Here is a 23,656-nt window from a genome sequence, read left to right on the forward strand (position 1 = left end):
TAGCAAAGTGATCAGAGCAAATGCGATGGAGTGATCAAGGAAGATTATTTGCTCTGTTTGGTCTTCCAAGGGGGGAATAGCAGTAGCACATAGGCTTAAAGCTCATCATTAGAAAAAAGATGTGAAGTAAAGGTATTCAGAGGCCTGCAGAACAGTAAGAGGGAGAAATCGATTCTTGCCACCACCATTTATTGCCAGTATTTCCACATTAAAGCATGTCTCTAAGGTTCACATCTGTAGGCCAGCCTTGGGAATGATGTTACAGTCATGATGACTATAGGGTTATACAGGACACATTTGACTATTTAGAGAGGATTTACACTAGTAAGTCTGCTCTTCCAGACCTTTCTCCAAAGAGAATATGATATTAAGCCCACCAAGTAAATTCCATGAGGCACATTGGCAGAAGTGATTTCAAAAGGCTGCTGACCAGTAACAATCTACCTGAAGGAGATAGGGCCTGTACATGGCATCCTGTCCAGCTGGAACTGGCAGGTCTCATCATAAACCTTGGAAGTCCCAGAGCCCATATCCTTATTAAGGAGTTTATAAATCCTAGTGGAAGAGCGGGCTGTGAGGAAGGGGTTTTAGCCATGAGAAGTGGATACGTTGTATAACTAAGAGGGAAAAAAGATCACTTAATGCAACAGAGATCTTGAAGAGCCATTAAGACAAACATTCCAGGCCTGGCACTGTAGTCTAGCAGCTGGGGTCCTTGCCTTGCACATGTCAGGATCCCATGTGGGGGCCAGCTCTGGTCCCAGAGGCCCTGCTTCCCATCCAGCTCCCTGCTTGTGGCCTGGGGACCAGTGGACAGAAGATCTTCCTCTCTGTCTCTCCTCCTCTCTGTACATCTGACTTTCCAATAAAAATAAATTTAAAAAAGACAAACATTCCCTGATTTGTATAGCATGTTACAAGTTCACTTACTCTTGCTCAAATCTCAGCTCTTTGTTTTTCTTCCCCCCCCCCGTTGTATGAATATGTGTATTTGTGTCTGACTCTATGTCTGTCTAAGTAAACGTGGGTTTAAGTCCCTTATATAGAGTAGGTAATAATTGTATTCATTGCCGTTTACTGAGTGTTTAGTATATTCTAGGTTAGGCTCTTTATGCCATACAATTATCATAACAATCTGATAAGGTAGATTACATTATTACTTTCATTTTATAGCTAAAGTTTGGGGGGAAAAAGCCTCAAGTTGGACACTAATAGAATTTAATTACGTGGTCCAAAGTTATATTGCTTATAAGTGGGATGATCACAGCACACTTACTCTGATTCTAACCTGATTCTTTAACCTCTGTGTTGTACTCTTTCGTAATTAGTGAAAGTTAAAGAAAACATGGTACATATGTATGCATACAGTGATGTGTTATTCAGTCATAAAAACAAATGAAATACTGTTACTGCAACAACACTGGAGTCGATTATGTTAAGTGAAACGGGCTAGACATAGTAAGACAAGTAGTGCATATTCTCATTAATATGATGAAGCTGAAAAAGTTAATTTTATAGAAATAGAGAACAGAATAATGGTCAATAGAGACTTTGCAAAATGACAGATGTAGTGGGAAGTTGGATATGGAGAGCAAAATATGGTTATATAGGATAATTATGTTCTTTTTTTAAGATTTATTTTTATTGCAAAGATAGATCAGATTTAATGAGAGAAGGAGAGACAGAGAGAAAGATCTTTCATCTGCTTGTTCACTCTCCAAATGGCCAAAATGGCTGGAGCTAAGCTGATCTGAAGCCAAGGACCAGGGGCTTCTTCCAGATCTCCCACGTGGGTGCTGGGTCCTAAGGCTTTGGGCATCTTCTACTGCTTTCCTATGGTACAAACAGGGAGCTGGATGGGAAGTGAAGCAAAGGGGACAAAAACTGGTGCTCATATGTGACCCGAGAGTTTGCAAGGTGAGGTTTTAACCATTGAGCCATAGCACTGGTCCCAGGAGAATTTAGCTCTAATCTGCAATATATTGAAAATTTCACACACAGAAAACCTTCTCTTGTTTGTTTTCAGTTTATTTGAAATGACAGCCTAGATTGAAAATCAATGGACATTCATTCCATAAACTGTCATTGAGCTGTTGCCTCTTGCTGGATACCCCAGTAGGTCTTAGCTTCTAGAGATGAGTAAGACAGCAATTTCTGTTGTTAGGAACTCATGGAACTCAGTAATGTGGGCCAAGCAATACTTAGAATGCAGTGTAGTAACTACTGTCTTAAAGATGTGCATTGAATGTTTTGGGAACATGTGCAAAAGAAATCAGAGAAGGCTTCATACAATAGCTAGTGTATGAAGTCAGTCATGAAAGACAAGTAGATTAATCACAGTGCAGTCTGACTTCCTAGACAAAGATCTTCCTGCAACAGAGGACTGCACATTTGGGCTTAGATATTTCATTTCTCTTAGCAGTCCATTTAGCTCTCACATAAAGTCTAGGAGTGAATAATTCAAAATTTATGGCCGAGCGCAACCATTTTCACCTCTTGACTTTAATCGTTGGAAACTAGGTTGCTATTTATTAGTCTCCATTTACTATCCAGAAAGAGAAAAGAGAGAATGAATTGCAGATGTTTCTTTTTCTTCATATGTTATTCTTTTTAAAACATGTCAAATATTGATATTACATGAGCAAATTTCATGTGTTTCCTATATACCAGCATAGGAGCAGAGTGATATTTTCCATCCTGCTTCCACTCCCACCTACTTTTAACTTTTACAGTGACACACTTTCAGCTTATTTCATAATCGCAAGCTTAACCCTCCACTAAGAATTCAACTGATATATAAAAAAAAAGCACTGTTCTTTAAGAGTACAGAAAAGGACTTTCGGGCCCAGCACAGTAGACTAGTGTCTAAAGTCCTTGCCTTGCACACGCCAGGATCCCATATGCTGCGCCGGTTCTAATCCTGGCTGCTCCACTTCCCATCCAGCTCCCTGCTTGTGGCCTGGGAAATCAGTCCAGGATGGCCCAAAGCCTTGGGACCCTGTACCTGCATGGGAGACATGGAAGAAGCTCCTGGCTCCTGGCTCCTGGCTTCGGATTAGTGCAGCACCGGCCATTTTGGCCACTTGGGGAATGAACCAACTGTTGAAAGATCTTTCTCTCTGTATTTCCTTCTCTCTCTATATATGTGCCTTTCCAATAAAAATTAAATCTTTTAAAAAAAAATAAAATGGGAAAAAAATTTAAATGGGCTTTAAATGATAATCAAATCTCAAAACATCAGTTGTATTCAATGTCTATTATTTTTTCATACTCTATTTTAGTTACATAATTTGTTTTCCAACTGCTGGTTCACCAACCAGATGGCCAAAATTGCTAGAGCTAGACCAGTCCAAAGCCAGAAGACCAGGAGCTAGGAAATTCTTCTGGTCTCCCACGTGCATGAAGGAACCAAGTGCTTGGGCCATCTTTTCACTGACTATTCGGGCACATTAACAGGAGCTTGACTGAAAATGCAGCAGCCAGGACTAAAATCAGTGCTCATATGGAATGTTGGTGCAACAGGCAGAGGCCTTACCTGCTATTTCACAGTACTAGGCTGTTTGCCCATCTTTTAACTGCACTGTTTTTGTTATTGATGATACTAAGTTTCTAGATCTCTTTGTAAATTCTAGATATTAATCCTTTTTCAGTTGCATACTTTGCAAGTATTTTCTGCCATTCTGTCTGTTGCCTCTTTTCTTGGTTGACTGTTTTCTTTATAGTGCAGAGGCGTCTTAGCTTGATGTAATCCCGCTTGTCTGTTTTTGCTTTTATTGTCTATGCTTCTAGGGTCTTCTTCAAGAGTCTTTGCCTATGCTAGTGTCTTGCAGAGTTTCTCTGATGTTTTCTACTAGTAATTTGGTATCACATCATGGATTTACAACCTTGACCCATTTGAGTTGATTTCTTTTTAAAATTTATTTTATATTTATTAGAAAGTCAGATACACATAGAGGAGGAGAGACAGAGAGGAAGATCTCCTGTCCGTTGAGTCACTCCCCAAGTGGCCACAATGGCCAGAGCTGTGCTGATCTGAAGCCAGGAGCCCGGAGGCTGGAGCCTCATCCGGGTCTCCCACACGGGTGCAGGGTCCCAAGGCTTTGTGCCTCGACTGCTTTCTCAGGCTACAAGCAGGGAGCTGGATGGGAAGTAGGGCCTCCAGGATTAGTACTGGTGCCCATATGGGATCCTGGTGCATGCAAGGTGAGGACATTAGCTGCTAGGCTACCGTGCCAGGACCTGAGTTGATTTTTTTATACGGTGTAACGTGGGGTTCTTATTTCATACTTCTGTGTGTTGAGATACCACTTTCCCAGCCGTTTACTGAATAAAGAAATAAAGTCTCTTTACTCCAAGCATTGATTTTAACTTGTTTTAGTAGTTGGTTGTAGCTGTGGGGATTGATTTCTGGAGTTTCTGTTCTTTTCCATTGGTTTACATACCTTTTTAAAAATTCCAGCACCAGATTTTTCTTATAACTATTCCATAGTATGCCTTGAAATATGGTGTTGTGATGCCTTTAGCTTTGCTTTTGTTGGTTATGATTGCTCGAGCTGTTCAGTGACTTTCCATGTGAATTTTAGCACCCTTTTTCAAGATCTGAAAAGAATGTCATCGATATTTTGATTGGGATGACAATGAATTTGTACATTGCTCTTTTGATAGTATTCTTCCAATCCACAAACATGGAAAGGTCTTCCATTTTTTTTAGTGTCTTTCCTTTATTTCTTAAATGTTTTATAGTTTTCTTTGCTGAAATTTTTGCTCTCCTTTATTGACTGAATTCTAAGACTGATTTACAATAGGCTTCTCAGCCCTGTCATTGTAAACAAAGGCTACTGACTGTTCTGTGCTGACTTTATATCCAGCAACTTTACCAAACTCTCTAATGCGTTCTAGTAGTCTCTTAGTCATTTTTTAGGTTCCCTGTACATATGAGCATGTCATGTGAAAACAGGGATAATTTGTGTCCCTCCTTTCCAATTTGTACTCCTTTGATCTGGCTAAAATTTCTAGACTATTGAGCAGCAGTGGTGAAGATGGACATCCTGCTTTGGTTCTGGATCTTGGTGAAAATGCTTCTGGTTTTTCCCGATTTAATATGATGCTGGCCATAGGTTTGTCATATATTCCCTTGATTGTGTTCTGGAATAATCCTTCTATTTGCATTTTGTTATGATTTTTATCATGAAAGGATGTGGCATATTATCAAATGCTTCCTCTGCATCTCTTTAGATAATTATATGGTTTTTATACTTCAGCTTGTTACTATGATATATCACATTTGTAGATTTCTGTACATTGAGGTATTCCTGCCTACCAGAAATAAATCCCACCTTGGTCCAGGTGAATCATCTTTCTGATGTGCTATTGGATCTATTAGCTAGTGTTTTCTTGAGGCTATTTGTATCTGTGTTTATCAGGAACATTGGTTTATAGTTCTCTTTCTTTATTGTACTTTTTTTTTTTTGTTTTGGAATTAAGGTGATTTTGGCATTATAGGAGTTTGGGAGGATTTCCTCTCTTCGAATTGGTTTGAATAGTTTGAGAAGAATTAATTCGTTCTTCTTAAAAACTTTTCAGAAGGGCCCAGTGTGGTAGCCTAGTGGCTAAAGTCCTCACCTTGTATGTGCCAGGATCTCATATTGGTGCTGGTTTGTATCCTGGCTTCCCCACTTCCCTTCCAGCTCCCTTTTTGTGTCCTGGGAAAGCAATAAAGGGTGGCCCAAAGCCTTGGGACCCTGCAACCTCATGGGAGACCTGGAGGAAGTTTCTGGCTCCTGCCTTTGGATCAATTCAGCTCTGGCCATTGCAGCCACCTGGGGAGTGAACAAGCATATGGAAGATCTTTCTCTGTCTCTCCTTCTCTCTGTAAATCTGACTTTCCAATAAATGTTTTTAAAATAATCTTTTCAAATTATTTTTTAAAAAAGTTTACAGAATTCAGAAGTGAAGCCATCTGGTCCTAGAATTTCCTTGTTTGGGAAAGTCTTTATTACTGATTGGATCTCTATCTTGGTAATTGGTCTGATTAGCTTCTCTGTGTCTTCATTACTCAATTTTGGTAAGTTGTATATATACAGAAGTCTACACAATTCTTTTAGACTTTGAAATATTTTTGATATATCGCTGTTGGTATTAATTCCTGATAATTCTGTTTCTTGGTGTCCATTATCATGTCTTCTTTTTCAACTGTAATTTTATTAATTTTGATCACTTTCCTTTGGTTTTGATTTTAGTTAGGCCAAGGATGTATAAATTTTATTTTTTTTTTTGCAAAACAACAGTTCATCATTTGACTGATTTTTTGTATGTTTTTTGTTATCAATTTTACTACTTCTCTAATCTTAATTATTTCTTTCCTCCTGCTAATTTTGATCTTATTTTTCTAGTCCTTGAATGTATTGTTTGATCATTTGTTTGATGCTTTTCCATTTTCTTGATTAGGCCACTAATTGCTATAAACTTCCCTCTCAACAATGCTTTGCCTGTAATCCCACCAGTGTTGGTATGTTGTGTTTTCATCCTCATTAATTTCTAGAATTTTTTTAAGTTTTCATTTTGCTTTCTGCTGTGATCACAGTTCATTCAGAAACATGTTGTTCAGTCTGCATGTATTAGTGTATTTGCTAGAATTTCCCATGTTAATACTTTCCAGTTTCATTCCATTGTGGTGAGAAAAGGCATGTGCTAGGTTGAGTAAAGGAACTCAGCTCAGTACTCAGGTGAGGTTCGGGAGTCCAGGGGGACACCCGAGTTCGGTATGGTAGAGCCACTTTTTTGGCAGCAAGGGAAGGATAAGATCATTTCTACTTTATTATTGCTACTCATGTACTCTCAGCCAAGGTCATCAGTGCCCAGGGAGAGTCCATTATGGTTACCCATCCATACAAGAACCACACAGAGGATCTACGCAGTTCTCACTTTGAGTACAGACCCTTCTGTAATGACCCGATGGTCATTCAGGGAGCCCTGAGCCTCTGTAGCCACACACAGTGGCATGCAGTGCTCTTACAGGGAGCAGGAGATACAGTCTTAGCTCGGCAAGACAGCTCTGTCTATGGAGAGAACCAAGGCACCCCAGAGCCAATGGCCTGTTAGTATTCTGGCTTAGCAGTGTGTAAACAGGCATCAGCGATATAGAGAAGAGGGGAGTGCATTCTTCCCCTGTCAACTCCAGGATGTACTCAAAGTTAGTTGGGACAACTGATTTACCCTTCAGATAAAATTCCCTAGCCACATGCACATGAGCCAAGGCAGCCTGCACCCCGCTTGTTAAGATAACACGTTTTCCCTGTTATTCACCAGGATCCCTAGTCAGGGGATGGGAAGCCAGCAATGTGCTCTTGCTTCACTGGCTTAGGAGGGAACCCCGACCTTGCCTAGTGATCCAGGCTGGACTCCAAGTCTGTGTGGTCTGTAAGGTTCTTCCTCAGGCAATATTACCAATGACACAGGCTGCTGAGTCTCCTCTCATTTCTCTTTAAGGAGATAATATTTCCTCCTGCTGTTGAGATTCTGTTGCTGGTGGGAGTAGAGCAGGAGGAGTACTTGCCGAGGTGTCGGGGCAGTGGGGCGGAAGAAATGTGGCTCCCCTGCTCCAACCCCAGCAGTTGCTCAGACCCAAGTCAGTTCCCCAGGCTGAAGTAAAAGTGGGTGATTGTGTGCAGTAGGGCACACAGCTGAAATATGATCCAGAAGCTTGCATATACCAATTATATTTGTTTTCTATTGTCTTAACACTTAGTTACATGGCCTTACATAGTTGCAAGGGAGGTCAGGAAGTGGAGATATGTGTTCCTAGCTGAAACTCAGGGTCTTCTATTGATAAAGGTAGAAGAAGAGGATGGATATTGGGAGACATCAGTTGATACTCTGCCACAAAGGGAGAAGGTGTTCTGGGACATAGTCTTCTCTGAATGCATACAGGAATGATAGATCAAAGGAATAAAGCACCATAAGAAGCTGAAGAACTCAATAGTTCAGAGACTAAAAAGGTATAACAATTCAGAGTGATTATAATATAGAGAAAATGCAATGAATGTGGTGAATGTAAGGTAATGAGGACTGGAGATTGGTCAGATTATAGAGCATATTTCATGGTAACGAAGGATTTATACTTTGTCTCAAAGATAGGGAGGAGTCGCTGAAATATTTTAAGCAAGAGAATAACACAATTTGATTTGAGTTTAGAAAGATCACTTTTTTTTTTTTTTGCACCAGAACAAAAAGATTAAAGAACAGAATGACTAGAAGCGGGAGATGATTGTGATAATCACAGACATTATGAGGCTGTAAACTGAGGTCATGGCAATGAGCAGAGGGATAGATTAGAGACACATTAAGGGAGCGTAATTGCTAGAATTTGGTGACTTAATGGATGTGGGATGTAGAAGAGAGAAAAAATGCTTGTATAATAATGTCCAGATTTCTGGCTTGGACATTAGCATTGTTTTATGTAATAAACAATTCTAGAAGAATTAAACGTGTTTAATTCTAGAAATATTGGATTTGAGATACCTCTGGGATTCTCAGCTGGCAATACCAAGCAGGCAATTAGATATATTGGCATAGAAACCATAGGAATATCTGTTATTGCAAGGTAGATTGATGAGCTCATTAGCTGGCTGGGAACACATATTGGAGAAGAACGGCATTTGGCGGGAGCCGGTGAAAGAGACCAGGCAGTGTCACAGAATTAGGGATAGAATAATTCAGGAAAGAAAAGAGAAAGCACTTTTAAAGTGGGAATGATTCACTGTGTCAAATGTTGAAACAGTCACAATAAGGATGAAAAAAATGCCTATTGGATTTGACAATTGGGAGATGATTTGTATTTCTTATATTTCCGGTTTAATAGGGAAAATACGAGATTTTGTTGTTGTAACATATATTGTTATGATTACTGGTGAAATTGGTTATTTTTGATGTTCATGAGCGATTTTATTTCTTCTTTGTCCTTTATTGTTAGTTTTGTTCATGTTTGTGTTAAGCAGTTTGTGTTTTTTTCTCAGTGAATTTATATTTCACTCATTGTCTTATTGGGTATGTTGCAAATATTTTCTTCTAGTTCATTATTTGCATTTTTGACTTTTTACATATCTTGTACCTTGGAATTACAAATGGTTATATCAGGGCTGCCATTATTTTCCATGATATCATCTGGATTTCTATTTTGCTTAAAAAAGCCCATTTGTTATAGTTTTTAATTTTATAGTATGTGGTGTATAAAATTAATTATCCTTTGTAAAATTAAGATTATCGTTCTTTCACACCACACACTGAAATAAATTCCAAGTAGAATAGATATTGAAACATGGAAAGAGGAATGGTGGTAAAAGTTTTCTTTTTACTTAAAGAGCTTTATTGAGATGCATATATTTTTGACATATGCATGCATCATCATAAAAATCAACATAATGGACGTAGTCATGACCCCTAAAAGTTTCTTCTTGTCCCTTTGAAATTCTTCCCTCAACTACCACACTTTAGGCATCCACTGATCAACTCTGTCATTATACATTAATTATATTTTCTAGAATTTTATATAATTGTAGTCATATAAAATATACGTTTGTGTATATACATATGTATAGCTACAGGGTCACACACATGCACAAATTGCAAATTTGCAAATTGATAGGAACTTTTGTTGTTTCCAGGTTGAGACTATTACAAGTAAAATTATCATAATGATTTGTGTTTAAGTCTGTATAACTTTTATTACATTTTGAAAAAATACATAGGAGTGAAGTGAATGGCTCACATCATAATTATATGCTTAACTTTATAGGAAATTACCCAGCTATTTTCCTAGGCAGTTGTGTCATTTTAGAGAGTAAAATTTATGTGGATTCTTTATACATTTGATAGAATCCCCTATTTAAAACCTCTGGACCTGGAGATTTCTCCTTTGGAAGTTTTAAAAGTATGAGTTCAAAATTATTGATAATTATGTGATAATTTACATTATTTCATTTAATAATGTTTGAAAAAAGTATTCTGCAGTTGTACCATTTTACATTCCCACCGCAGTCTTATTATCCTTTATAACATGATATAATCACTCTTATTAATATACTTGTTTTCAAGATAAAATAGTATATGATTACATGTTCACCTGTAAATTGATAGTGACAGAATGTTAAATATTACTACATTTTGAGTAAGAATAAAATGTTAAATTTTAAAACTAAAAAAAATTTATAACATAAAACTCGCAAGTGGAACAATTGTAATCACTGTGATTAGGTATGTAGTGGTATCTCATTGTGGTTTTAATTGCTGTTTCTCTAATGACTTAATATTGAACAGCTTTTTATGTTTGCCATTTTGTATCTTTTGTTTGATAAAGTGCTCAAATATTCTGTTTTCTACTCATTTATTTTACCGCTGAGTGGGGTTCTTTATATATTCTGGACACAAGTGTTTTATCAGATAAAGGATTTCCAAATATTTTATTTCAGTATGTAGCTTTTTCCTGCTCTCAAAGTATTTCAGAAACGCACAAGCTTTGTTTGTTTGTTTTTAATTTCATGAAATCCCACTTACCAATTCCTTTCTTTTAAGAACATTGCATTGAGGAAAGCTTTCCCTAAACTAAAATGGCCGAGCTTTTTCATCTAGGTCTTGAGTTTGTTCTATTCCATCCCTCCACTGACCTGTCTTCGCAGCAGTACCACACCAACTCTCTTGGTTACTGCAGCTTTGTCATAAGCCTTGAAGTCAAGCTAGTGTAAACCTTCCAATTATGTTTTTGTTTTAAAATATTGTCTTGGTTACTTTAAGTCTTTTCATTTCCCTGTAAAGTTTTGAATCAATTTACGAACTTCTGTTTTTTTACAGGTGTCAAGATTATGTTTAATCTGCAGATCAATTTGCTGCGAATGTACATCTTCATAATAATCTATCTTCCTATTCATACACAATTATTTATTTTAATTTTCTTAAATGTTGTCAGGAATATTTTAAAGCATTTCAGTGTCTCTGCAATACTCTCTTACAAACTCTTGCTTCCTTGCTTTTCCCACAATCCAAACTCAATGTTCTCAATTTAGAGAGAGCACTGGTCTCTGTCCAGGCTTCCCTCTGTGTTCTGTGGCCTGCAAAATTATCTCCAGCTTTTGTAATCAGGGACCATTATAGGGTTTACCTCATTTCTTTCTTATACGTCTCAGCAATCAATTCAATTCATCTCTTCAATTCTGGGTTTCCAACGCCTAGAAAACCATTGTCTTTTTTTTTTTTAAAGATTTATTTTGAAGTCAGAGTTACACAGAAAAGAAAAGGTAGAGAGATCTTCCATCTGCTGGTTCATTCCAAGATTCCTGGAGGGCCATTGCTGAGCCGGGTCAAAGCCAGGAACCAAAAGCTTCATCCAGGTCTCCCACGTGAGTGGCGGGGACCCAGTGTGTTTTGTGTTTTGATTGAGCAGCTCTAGGCATTAAGCTGCTAGAAGATGGAGCAAAGAGCACGAATCCTACTTCCTTAAAGCTTACAGCGAATTGGGAGACACATACAAGAATACTTACTTAGATTTACTGTATTAAAACGTGATAAGTAAAAAAGAAAGTGCTAATTGCAGAAGAGAAAATAATTAAATAGAAATCAAGAAGAAATGTTGGAGAGAGGAAAGCATATTAAAGTTTCATACTCATTAGCCTGGAAGACCTTACTGTGAAGGGCTTCTTTGATCAAAATGTTGGAGGAATTGAGAAAGCTATGGAAGAGCATTCCAGGGAGAAGAAACAATGCAAAGGCCTTGGTGTGTTTGAGGAAAGGCCAGGAATGTTTCTAGCAACCACTGCAGTGCCTGAATGCATGCTCACAAAATTGTAGCTATTTAGAAGAGTTTTGCTAATGGAAGAACCCGAAATATGGCTTCAAAGCCTCCTCTGTTTGTGGGGGTCATAGTCTCTCATCCTTAATACCAGGAAATAGATAATAGACTTTTGAGTGTTCCTGCATTTTTCCTTGTCATAGTTCTGCTTCTGCAAGGCTTTTTTTTTTTTTTTTTTTTTTTTTTTTGGAGAGACAAAATTTTAAACTAATTTGTTTCCTGGATATCTTCTCTTCCTTTTGCACAGATCTACTTAGGTCCACCTGAGGAAAGTGCTGCACCCCCAGTGCCTCCACCTCGAGTGACAGCAAGAAGGCACAAACCAATCACAATTTCAAAGCGCTTGCTGCGGGAAAGGACCGTGTTCTATACTTCTTCCCTGGATGAAAGTGAAGGTCAGTACTGAGATTCACCTTTAAGTGATTAGACACAAAGGTGATGTTGAAGAGCAGAGATGCCGGCTGGCTGCTTTTCTCCATATAAAGGTAGACCTTTTCTGCCTTTGGGAGGGGGTTGGTTTTAAAAGCAGCCAGGGGAAACAAATTTTATAGTTTGTGCCCAGGGAGGGAATTAATCATTTGCTTGTGAATAGTATTAGGATGAGCTTATAAAGGAAGCTCTATGATCTCTTGTGAGGCTGGTGGAGAATCCAAGATGTTCTTAGATCTGTATCTTCAGTCCTTTGAAGTGGGTGAGCAAAATGCTTTCTGCATGTTTTTAAGATTTTTAAATTCAAATATGGCAATCATGGATTGAAGAGCTGCTGTGAGCCAGGTGCTGTGCTAAATACCGGGTGAAGATCAGATCCCTTCTCTGGCCTCAGTGAGCTCACAGGATAAAGGAAAACAGTAATGTGAGCAACTAGATGGCATCTGATGGATAATTGCTGGTACAGAGACCTGATCATTCTAAATGAGCATCTGTCCCTACTACTCCACTGAGACCACTCTTGTCCAGATTGTCAACAGTCTCCTTGTGGCCAAACTAAATCACCACTGTAGTCATCCTACTTGGCTAGTGAGCACTATTTGATTCAGTTGATTGAATTTTCCTTGAAATCTCTGTTCACTTGGCTCTCAGGACACCAAACTCTCCATCTATCTGGTTCCCTTCTGCTGTTTTTTATTCTCTCCCTCACTTCCAAATATTGGGAGATTCCATAGCCTTCTTAGCCGCCTTCTCTATTCTTTTTGTGTGTGATCTCATTAATCATTTTGGTTTTAAATATTATTTAACCACTGAAGATTATTTCACAATTCATAGTTCAAACACTGATAGCTACCCTCTATGATCTACTGTCTACTACCAACTCCCTGCTCAGCACTTGTCTTTGAACAACTCATGGACATCTCAAATTTAAAATGTGATCCACAACACTTGAGTCCTTCTCCTTAACGTGTTGCTACACTGATCTCCATCTAAGTAATTGGTGTTAACAGTTCCCCAAGGTCAAGAATTTTACAGTCATCCTTAATCACTCATTCCCCCTTTTCTCTCCTGTCTAAATCCATCTGCAGTTCCTGGCATCTGTCCATGCACATTGTGGACTGAATTCCTCTACTTCCAGCACTATCACCATGCTTGAACCATCACCATATCTTAACATGGCATCCTTGCTTGCCCTCTTGCTTGTGTGTAATCTGTTTTCGACAGCAACCGGCAAAATATACATTCATTGAAAAGATGTAAATCACAAAATTTTCATTGCTGCCAATGTTCAGTGACCTCTCTTGACATTTAAAATGAAATTTGGGGCACTTAGAATCAGAGTGTCCGGATTTGAGTCCTGGCTATGCTGTGTTAGAGGCAACAGGTGCTGGCTCAAGTCGTTGATTTCTGCCATCCACATGGGTAAACCAAATTGAGTTTCTTGGCCGTGAGTTCCAACCCCAAATATGTGAGCATTTGGAGAGTAACCAGAGATTGAGAACTGTCTCCCTACCTGCCTTTGCCTCCCTCCCTCCCTCCCTCTCATCCTTCCTCTCTCCTCTCCCTTTGCTTTTCTAACAGATAATGAAGAATAAAGTTTACATTTTCTTCTGCATTATATACACTTGCTTATGTCTCTGACCATCACTGCCTCATTGTCCACTTTGCTGTTTAATCTCATTGGTTCCGCTATTTGTTTATGTGTCACATTTACCAAGAGGCTTTGCACTTCTCTCGGCCCTAAATATTCTTCCTCCAGAACTTTGCAAGACTAACTGCTTCATTCAGATCTCTGCAAGGAACCATCTACTCATAGCTACCTTCTCTGAGCACTCGAGTTAAGTACTTCTTTATTTACTTCCAGTCACTCCATGTCCCTTTTACTTACAGCTTCATTTTATTCATATCACCAGCTGCTATTGGTTTACTTTCTGTTTACTATCTGCCTTTCGCTTTAGTATGTGAGAACAGTTTTATCACTAGCCACTAAGCCCTAGAAAAATGTGTGGTATGTGTTGAATAAATGCATTCATGAAGGAATAAAGAAGTTTAGAGGATCAATTCTTTCCTAAAGAAGGTGAGCTGGTATTCAAGAGAAACTCAGGGAATATTGAATGCCAACCAATACTTGTTCCATAATCTCGTTTTACAGAATAAATTTCTTGTTATTTACTTATTTGTTTGCAGTCTCTCAAAATATCAGTCCTATTCCAGCAGAGATTTTGTTTTCATTTTTTGTACATAGCAACAGTACAGTACCTGGCACTTAGTAGGACCTCAGTAATTAAGTGCCATAGACTAATGAACTGGGTGGCAGTAAACTTAAGGATTAAGTGAAATTAGCATCCTGGCCACCAGCTTGCTGAGTAACTTGAGCTAGCCATTTCCTCTCTTGGGATCTCAATTTGCTTCTCTATGTAATGAAGGTTTTGTGCCAAAAAAAAAAAAAAAAAAATCCTGCAATGAGGTCACTCAGTCTAGACAGTTTTATTTTTATTTTTATTTTTAACTTCTTTGAAAACTGCAATATAACTCACATGTCATAAATTCACCATTTTAATGCATATACTTCAGGAGTTTTAATGTATTTTGTTCAACCATCTTATCATAGAACATTTGCATCATACTGAAAAGAAATTCCATACCTTTTAATTCCCTTCTTTTCCCCAACTCCTGGCAAATACTGATCCACTTTGTGCCTCCATTCTGGACATTTTGTATGCATGGAATTCTATAATTTACTGTCATTTGTGACTGGCTTCTTTCACTTAACATTCTTTGTTCAGTATTCATCCACTTTGCAGCATATATCAAGAATTTATTTTGTTATTGTCAAATAGTGTTCCATTGTATGAAGTTACCATTTTTGCTTTTAAAGATTTATTGATTTATATTGGAAAGTCAGATATATGGAAAGGAGGACAGACAGGAAGATCTTCCGCCCACTGGTTCACAACAGTCAGTGCCAAACCAATCCAAAGCCAGGAGCCCCAGAGACACCTCCAGGTCTCCCATGCAAGTGCAGGGTCCCAAGGCTTTGGGCCATCCTCTGCTGCTTTCCCAGGCCACAAACAGGGAGCTAGAAGGGAAGTGGGGCAGCTGGGATTAGAACCGGTGCCCATATGGTATCCTGGTGCATGCAAGGCGAGGATTTTAGCCACTAGGCTACCAACCTGGGCCATAAGTTACTACTTTCTCATCAGTTGTTTATTCGTTGGTTGATGGAAACTTGGGTTATACTCACATTCTAACTCATGTGAATAATGCTGTTATGAACATTCGCGTACAGGTTCTGTGTGAATCTATGTGTCTTTTTAAATTATCATTATCAAGGGTTTATACAAAGGCCTAGTATTACTGAGTCATATTTTACTATACATTTATACGTTTGAAGAATAACAGATTTGTTGTACTATTTTGATTTTCCACCAAAAAGTGGATTCTGGTTCCAATTTCTCCACATTGTATCCATTACTTGTTATAATCTTTTTTGTTTTGTTTTGTTTTTGTTTAACTCATCCTAAGTGGGTGGAAATCCGTAGTCTCATTTAATCTTCAACTGCATTTTCTTAAAAAATAGATGTATTTATTTATTCACTTATTTATTTTAAAGTCAGGGCTCCAGAGAGGCAGAGAGATATATAGAGAGAGACAAAGAGAGTTGTTGATTGATCTTTCATCTGCTGATTCACTTTCTGGATGACCACCATGATCAGGGCTGGGCCAGACCAATGTGATTTTATCTGGATCCCCCATGTAGATTTCAGGGGCCCAAATGGTTGGACCACCTTACTCTGCCTTTTGTAGGACATAAGCAGAGAGTCAGACCAGAAATGGAGCAGCCAGGACTCGAAGTAATAGACATAGGAATCCTGGCAACCTAGGCAGTGGCTTTACCCACTACGCCTCAATGCCAGCCCTTTGAACAGGATTTTATGGTGAAGGTTGAGTTGTTTACACAGTGAACACAGTGAGAATAGCAACTTTGTATCCATCTCTCCTATCCCAAAGTTCATTTGTCTATTATAAATCCAACTTCCTATAACCTGTCTGAACACTGTTCTGAGGAGGAAGTAATCCTTTTAACCACTGATCTTCACTGGTAACATCTCATTTTCTTATTTCCAAACTTTGTGAGTGTGTAAATACTTCAAACTTCATAGGTACATAGAATTTCAGCAGGTATTTTTTACCATGATCATGGACTGCCTCGCCCCTCTGTAACAGCCCTGTATATTCCATCTCTAATGGAGATGCTTTTGCTGATGCTGCTGATGCTGCTCCAGTTGGAATCCTTCTAGATGTTCTCCCTATATTCAATCTCTGGTACACTCTACCTTTCATTATGAACTTAAGGAGAGAATCTAAAAACACAGATTCACTAAGTCATAGCCCTCCTTGAAAAAATTCATTGTCCTTTAGTGTTCCAAACATAGAACTCATATTCCTGAGTGTAGCATTCTTGGTCTGCAGAATATAGGCCCAGCCTGTCTTAACAACGTCATCTCCAGCTATTTGCGTCTTTCATCTTAAATTGGTCCCTGTGCACAAGCCAAGCTAAACTTTTAATTTTATTTCATTATTTCACATTTTCTTACACAAAGTATGACCTTTCACTTATCCCAGTTGCTCTTTATCTGAAATATCCTTTTGGATTTACTCCCTTTAGTCTAATTCTTTAAGACGCAGCTCAAGTCACCTCTTTCAAAGACCTCCTCCCATTTCTGGGAATATATCCAAAGGAAATGAAGCCTGCATTTGAAAGGGATGCCTGGATGTCCATACCTATTGTAGCACTATGCTCATTAGCAAAGATATAGAATCACCCTAGAAGTTCATCAGCTGATGACTAGATAAAGAATGTGCTGGAGGTGTAGATATAGATACGAATCACAAAGTGCTACTCACTCATAAAAAGATTGAAATCCTGGTATTTGCAGCAAAATGAATGAAACTTAATATCATTATGCTAAAGCGAAATAAACCAGACCTAAAAAGGCAAATATCACACACTTTGTCTTATTTGTGGTAGTTATTATAGAGTATAAAAGTTTTGTGGGTGGCACATCATTTGGTATTTAGTTATAAATATTGCTTCACTGAATCAGATCCTGTAAATGTCAATATACTCTCCTTTCCAATCTAATTGTCACGAGTTCCTCACTCTGTGATATTAGTATCTACCTTCAAGAAAAAGGTAATATAGATGGATACATAATGTCTACATTTGAAGGAAATGGGACAAAAATGATAAAGTGCTAATTTTTAAAAATGCAAAAAAAAAGAGAGATGCCTTCTCCAACCTTTCCATATAGAGTAAGTAGTTTGTTACTCCTAGCATTTGTTTGCATGATTGCATTTGAGTTACACTAAGTAATCTTTTTGTCCTCCTGGAATAGTATGTAACCTTTCAAAATTTCTTCCTCCCACTTTCCCATACATAGAAGTGAGACCTTGAGTTAAAGGGTTAGCTACAGGTGGCTTCCTTGACTGAACCAAATTTGTTTCCAGTGCCTGCAGTTCTTGATGCTGCTATCTGCTTGCTTTCCTGTGGGAGTGGATGCCGAGTTAGAGAAAGGGTACTGTACTTGTGGTAACTGACAGGAACATTTCAGAAAGTATATGGCCTCTGGAGACTGACTACAAGATTTGAAACTTGACCCTGCTGCTTATTAGTTTTGAGTAACATTGAATCTCATTGAATTCCTTACAGTTCCTTAACTGTAACATGGAGCTACTTGCTTTATACAGTTGTATTAAGGGTTCTGTGAGCTAATCAACGAGCTCAGAGAATGGTACATGTGAGCATTGTTATTATTGTCTTTTCCACTATTATTAGTTTTATTCTGCATCCTTAGAATTAAATATTTCCCTGGCTGAGATGGCCTTGTTAAGACTGGTCCTAGCAGTTCACCTCTTGTTGCCCTGGGCTAGGAGAAGATCCTTTCCAATGTGGCCAGGCAGGAGCCTCTCTAAGACTGTTTATTAACATTGTACCATTTGCATTTTGTTGACATGTGGATGACACTGTTTTGGCCTATAGGAAACAGGCAGATCTTGTCTCCTCTACAGAACAGGGTTAAAATTCCCAAGGGTCTTTGCACCATAGGAAGAAAAAATTCAGATAGGAACTTGGAACCAGTGTATCAGGCCTAAAGAATTTGGAGGAATGAATTTATACCATGATACATTTCACTGCCTTTAGAAAGTAGTGGCTATTGATGGACAGCTTCTGCCACAATGCATATCCTGGGAGCCAAATGATCTAGTACTGGTGGGATTTTTGTGCTGATGTCCCTGTCATTTTTCATGAACCTTGGGTACTGTTTTACTTGTCTGGGGCAGTCCAAATGCAATTGTGGTACAGTTAATAAAAGAAAGCTTGGGTATCTACTCTGCAAAGGATTAGAGAACCTACCCCCTTTGGACCCAGCCAGCTTAGCAGTGGCCACAGGGATTATTGACAGATTCTCGGGGAAAAGAAAACTCTGGGGGAAAAGGCTTTACAGTAAGACTTAATCATATGGAAACTTGCTTCACTGCCCACTGGGAGTGTAGTAATGCAAACTGTAGCTTCGTATTATTGAGGGTTTATTATGCACCAAGCATTGAAATCCATATTTCATCTCCTGTTATCCATACTACAAACTCATTATTCCCATCTCCATTTTACTGATGAAAAAGTTGAAATACAGAAAAAATATGGAAATTATCTACTTTCCCATGGCTGGTAAATAGCGAAATTCAAATTCAGATTCAGATATCTGGTTCCAGACCTTGCATTTCTTTTACACTTTATTGTGAAGAGTTTCAAATAAAAGCACGGGCTGGAAAAAAAATTAAAAAGATAATGAATCTCCATTGTCTCAACATTTGTCAAAATCTCTCCTATCTTGCTTCATTAATACCGTACCAATTCACCCAACCAAAACATCAGGTCATTACATTTGTAAATGTTTTAGTGTGTATCCCTAGTGGATACTCTTTTCAAAGCAAAACCACAATAGCATCATTAAACCTTTTAAAAAGGGGGGAGCACTATCATAAGGTGAGTTAAGCTGCCACCTGCAATGCAGGGATCCCATATTGGCACCAATTTGAATCCCAGCTGTTCCACTTCTAGTCCATCCACTGGGAAAGCAATGGAAGATGGCCCAAGTGGCTGGGCCATGGCACCCATGTGAAAAAGCTCCTGGGTCCTGGCTCCGACCTGGCCCAGCCCTGGCTATTATGGCCATTTGGGCAAATGAACCAGCCAATGGAATGTATGTGTATGTGTGTGTCCCGTTCTCTAACTGTGCCTTTCAAATGAATAAACAAATCCTTTTTTAAAAGATTTATATATATATATATATATTACTTGAAAATCAGAGTTACAGAAAGAGAGGGAGAGACTGAGAGAAAGGGGGAGAAACGGAGAGAGAAAGAGAGAGGAGAGTGACAGATGAATCTTCCATCTGCTAGTTTACTCCCCTAATGGCCACAATGGCCAGAGCTGGGTCAATCTAATGCCAGGAGCCAGGAACTGCTACTGGGTCTCCCACATGGGTGCAGGGTCCAAAGGATTTAGACCATTTTCCACTGCTTATCAGCTTAATAGGATGCTGGATGGCAAATGGAGCAGCCAGGACTGGAACTGGCACCCATATGGGTTGTCAGCACCACAGGCAGAGAAATAGCTTACTATGCCATCACAGTGTCCCCTGAATAAATATTTTAAGATTTATTTATTTTTATTGGAAAGTCAAATATACAGAGAGGAGGAGAGACAGAGAGGAAGATCTCCTGTTCATTGATTCACTCCCCCAGTGATCGCAACGGCTGGTGCTGCGCCGATCCAAAGTCAGGAATCCAGAGCTGCTTTCGGATTCCATGCAGGTGCATGGTCCCAAGGCTTTGGGCCATCCTCTACTGCTTTCCTAGGTCACAAGCAGGGAGCTGGATGGGAAGTGGGGCTGCCGGGATTAGAAGCGGCGCCCATATGGGATCCCAGTGCATGAAAGGCATGGACTTTAGCCACTAGGCTACCATGCTAGGCCCTATATAAATATTTTTAAAAAGCTACAATGATTTCTTTGCATCAGCTATCTAATTGGTACAGAAATTCTTATTTTATTTTGTTAAATTATCAGCATCCAAGTAAGATCCATGTGTTATAACTGGTAGATACATCTTTTAGGACTCATTTTGCCTACCACAGCCTGTGATGTTAATGACTACTCTTGGATCTAGGATTTTCTTTATTAGAAAAATGAGTTTCCTCACAGGAAGTATTTGTGATCTGGAGTTCCCTGACCATTTCAGGGAGCTCTGTGAATGATTAAAAATTGTTTTCAAAATTTGACTATATTTGGATAAGTTACTTTTTTAAAGGAGGGAATCCCTGGCTCTCCTGAGGGTCTCAAATCTGTCAATAAGATGCAGAACCAGGGCCTGACATGGTGGCCTAGCAGCTAAAGTCCTCGCTTTGAACGCGCCGGGATCCCATATGGACACTGGTTCTAATCCCGGCCGTTCCACTTCCCATCCAGCTCCCTGCTTGTGACCTGGGAAAGCAATCTTGGGCGACCCAAAGCTTTGGGACCCTGCACCTGCCTGGGAGACTCCAAAGAGGCTCCCGTCTTCTGGCTTCGGATTGACTCAGCTCCAGCCATTGCAGGGGAGCGAATCATTGGAAGGAAGATCTTCCTCTCTGTCTCTCCTCCTCTCTTTATATCTGACTTTCCAATAAAAATAATTTTTTTTTAAAAAATGCAGAACCACCCTTATGTGTATACTAGTGTCAGAGAAAACTGGAACACAGAGTTAGAAGAAGAGCATAAAATAGCTAGTTGCGGTGGGGGGTGTTCTTTCTGGGAATTATGAAATAAAATTCTGTTAGATTCATTAACTTGACATTTTGTGGACCTCATCAAATTACCTTTGAGAGAGATAGTCAAGAATGAAATTGCTTCTGAATTACAGATCCCTTTGAATGAAATATCTTGGTGTATTGTGATTTACCAATTGTGGTGGTAGAAATTCCCCTGAGATCTTGGTTTAAAACCTGGATAGGATTTGAGGAATGTGTAGGCTCATTTTGTGGGGTATAGTTAATTTGTACCACAGTGACAGCTCCTTTGAAAAATGCATACAGGTTTTCTCAAGTATATTTCCAAATGAAAAGATTGTAAAAGTTATCATTAATCCTGTCTCTGTACCAATGCTTGCCAGATGAAATCCAACATCAAACACCCAATGGTACAATCAGCAGTAGTCAAGAGCCCCCCAAGCTGCCACAACCCCTCAGACCACTGACTCAGAAGAGTGGCGAAGCTGAGCCTGGGTGGAAATCTCCAAACAAGCCTCTTTCTGATGGTAAATTGGAGCCTTGTCCCGAGGTGGATGTAGGGAGAATGGTGTCTCGACTACAAGATGGAGGGACCAAGACTACACCGAAGGCCACCAATGGGCCTGTGCCAGCCTGTGGACCCACCAAGACCCCCTCTTTCCAGATAAAGAGACCTCCTCCCCGACCCCTGACACAACAAAAGGAGGGTAAGTGCATGGAAATTAAAACTAGCCCACTGCTTTGCAATCTGAGAGTGGAGATAGATTTCAGTGGAAATCAATTACAGTTTCCTCTCACTAGTATGGAAATGGTGACTAACCAACCATTTGTGATAGTTACTACAACGTAAGCTCCAATAGGGGAGGCTGTTCTTTACTGTTTTTGTTTGTATCTCAAGTGCCTAGAACAATGCCTGGCTGGTGTGTGGTAGGTCCCCTGGTTGTTTGTGGAATGAGTGACTGATAATATTATTGGTTAGTATTAATGGTAGTGTCGCCATTCGCTAAGTGTCTGTTTTGTCCCTGGCACTGTGCTAAATTCTGACACTATTTTTTTTTTTAAACCTTATGAACCCACTGTGTAGAATGTATTGTTCTTGATTATTTTCCCCATTAGGAAACTGAAGATCTGAAAGATAAATGACTTACCACCAGTAATTCACAGTTTGTTATTGGCAGAACTGGGATCTAAATCTCACCTTGTCTAGCAGGTGCCAAAGTCTGTTCTTTCCAACCAAGGAAGAATTATCATGTTACTTTCCTGTAAGAAGATTTGAATCTGTCAATTTTGGTTTTTCTCCTTCTCATTTTCCAGTTTGGGAGAAATAGGGACAAATGGGCATAACATCTGTAAACCTCCTAATTTTGGCAATGCTTACACATTCAGGGTGTGCCTGACTTCGGCAAATTTAATTGACTACTGCACATGGTGATCCATCTTGAAAGGTTCAGGTTGAAGCAATGGGGAGTTGGGGGGAATATAATTCCATGGTATGATACCATGGAAAGAAAATGGATTTTGCTATCATGAAAGCTTGGATCCAAATTCTAGCTCTTTTACTTTGTAGCTGGATTACCTTTTAGAAATACGCTTTATGAGTTTATGTCCTGCCCCGTTCTAAAAAAGGATTTAAGGCATTTCACAATATGGCCAAATATAAAAACCTAAAAATAGTAAGAATAATTCATCTTGCAGGTATTTATTGAGTGCTGAGTGTGTGTCTGGCCCCTTTCTAGATGCTTAAAACATAGGAATAAGTAAGATATCTAAGGGCCCTATCCTCTTGAGGCTTAGCTCAGACCTTAGCAAACTATAGCTTAAGGGCCAGATCAGATCCATTACCTCTTATTTTTAACGTGGCTTGCAAGCTAAGAGTGTGTTTGCATTTTAAATATTTGGAAAAAAATTAAAAACATTTCATAACACGTGGAATTCGAATTTATGTTTACAATAAATGCATGCTTCCTCATTTACTGCTTTCCTGCTACAACAGAATTGTGTAGTCACAAGACTTGCAACAGAGATCGAATGGCCCACAAAGTCTGAAGTACAAGGAGGGTCTTCAAAAAGTTTGGGGGGAAATGTGTGTTATGTGAAAGCAGTGCATGGATCTCAAAAACTTTGTACCAAAATAACCTCATCACATGTAACAATCTCAGCATGAGCTTAGGTATCTCAGAGAACAATTTAGTAAAAGATGTTCTTTGAGCGATCCACTAAGTAATGGAAACTGTGACTTCTCTGGCTTGACCCTCTGATGTATCTAGTGATTGAATCGCTTTCATGTTGGTTTCCGTATGCGCAAAATGGGAGAAGCAGTTCCTGCATGGAATTATTGGTATGATTAAAAGGAATAACAAATAAAATATCTGGCTCATAAGCAGCGTTCAAAATATGACTATTAATGCCCTCCTGTTCCCCCTTGCCTAAGAGCTGTCTCTTCTGGGAAGTAGCCAAAAAGGTTGGACTACTTTGTAGACATCTGCTTTGGTTTATAAGTCAGATATTGACCTTCATTATCTATCTGGTGGAAAGTTGGGCAACTCAACTTGAACTCA

At 39.1% G+C, this 23,656-nt stretch overlaps 1 protein-coding gene across 4 annotated transcripts in view; it reads left to right on the forward strand.

The window, feature by feature from the left end:
* OPHN1 (oligophrenin 1) overlaps positions 1 to 23,656 on the forward strand; it is a 329,287-nt gene that overhangs the window by 287,452 nt on the left and 18,179 nt on the right. For all 4 annotated transcript variants that reach the window (XM_004595205.4, XM_058658533.1, XM_058658534.1 and 1 more), the window contains 2 exons: positions 12,087 to 12,234; positions 21,482 to 21,805. In XM_004595205.4, coding sequence (XP_004595262.2) covers positions 12,087 to 12,234; positions 21,482 to 21,805 — 472 coding nt within the window. The remainder of the gene's footprint in view (positions 1 to 12,086; positions 12,235 to 21,481; positions 21,806 to 23,656) is intronic.

The sequence above is a fragment of the Ochotona princeps genome, chromosome X (genome assembly GCF_030435755.1).
Source record: "Ochotona princeps isolate mOchPri1 chromosome X, mOchPri1.hap1, whole genome shotgun sequence".
Lineage (NCBI taxonomy): Eukaryota > Metazoa > Chordata > Mammalia > Lagomorpha > Ochotonidae > Ochotona > Ochotona princeps.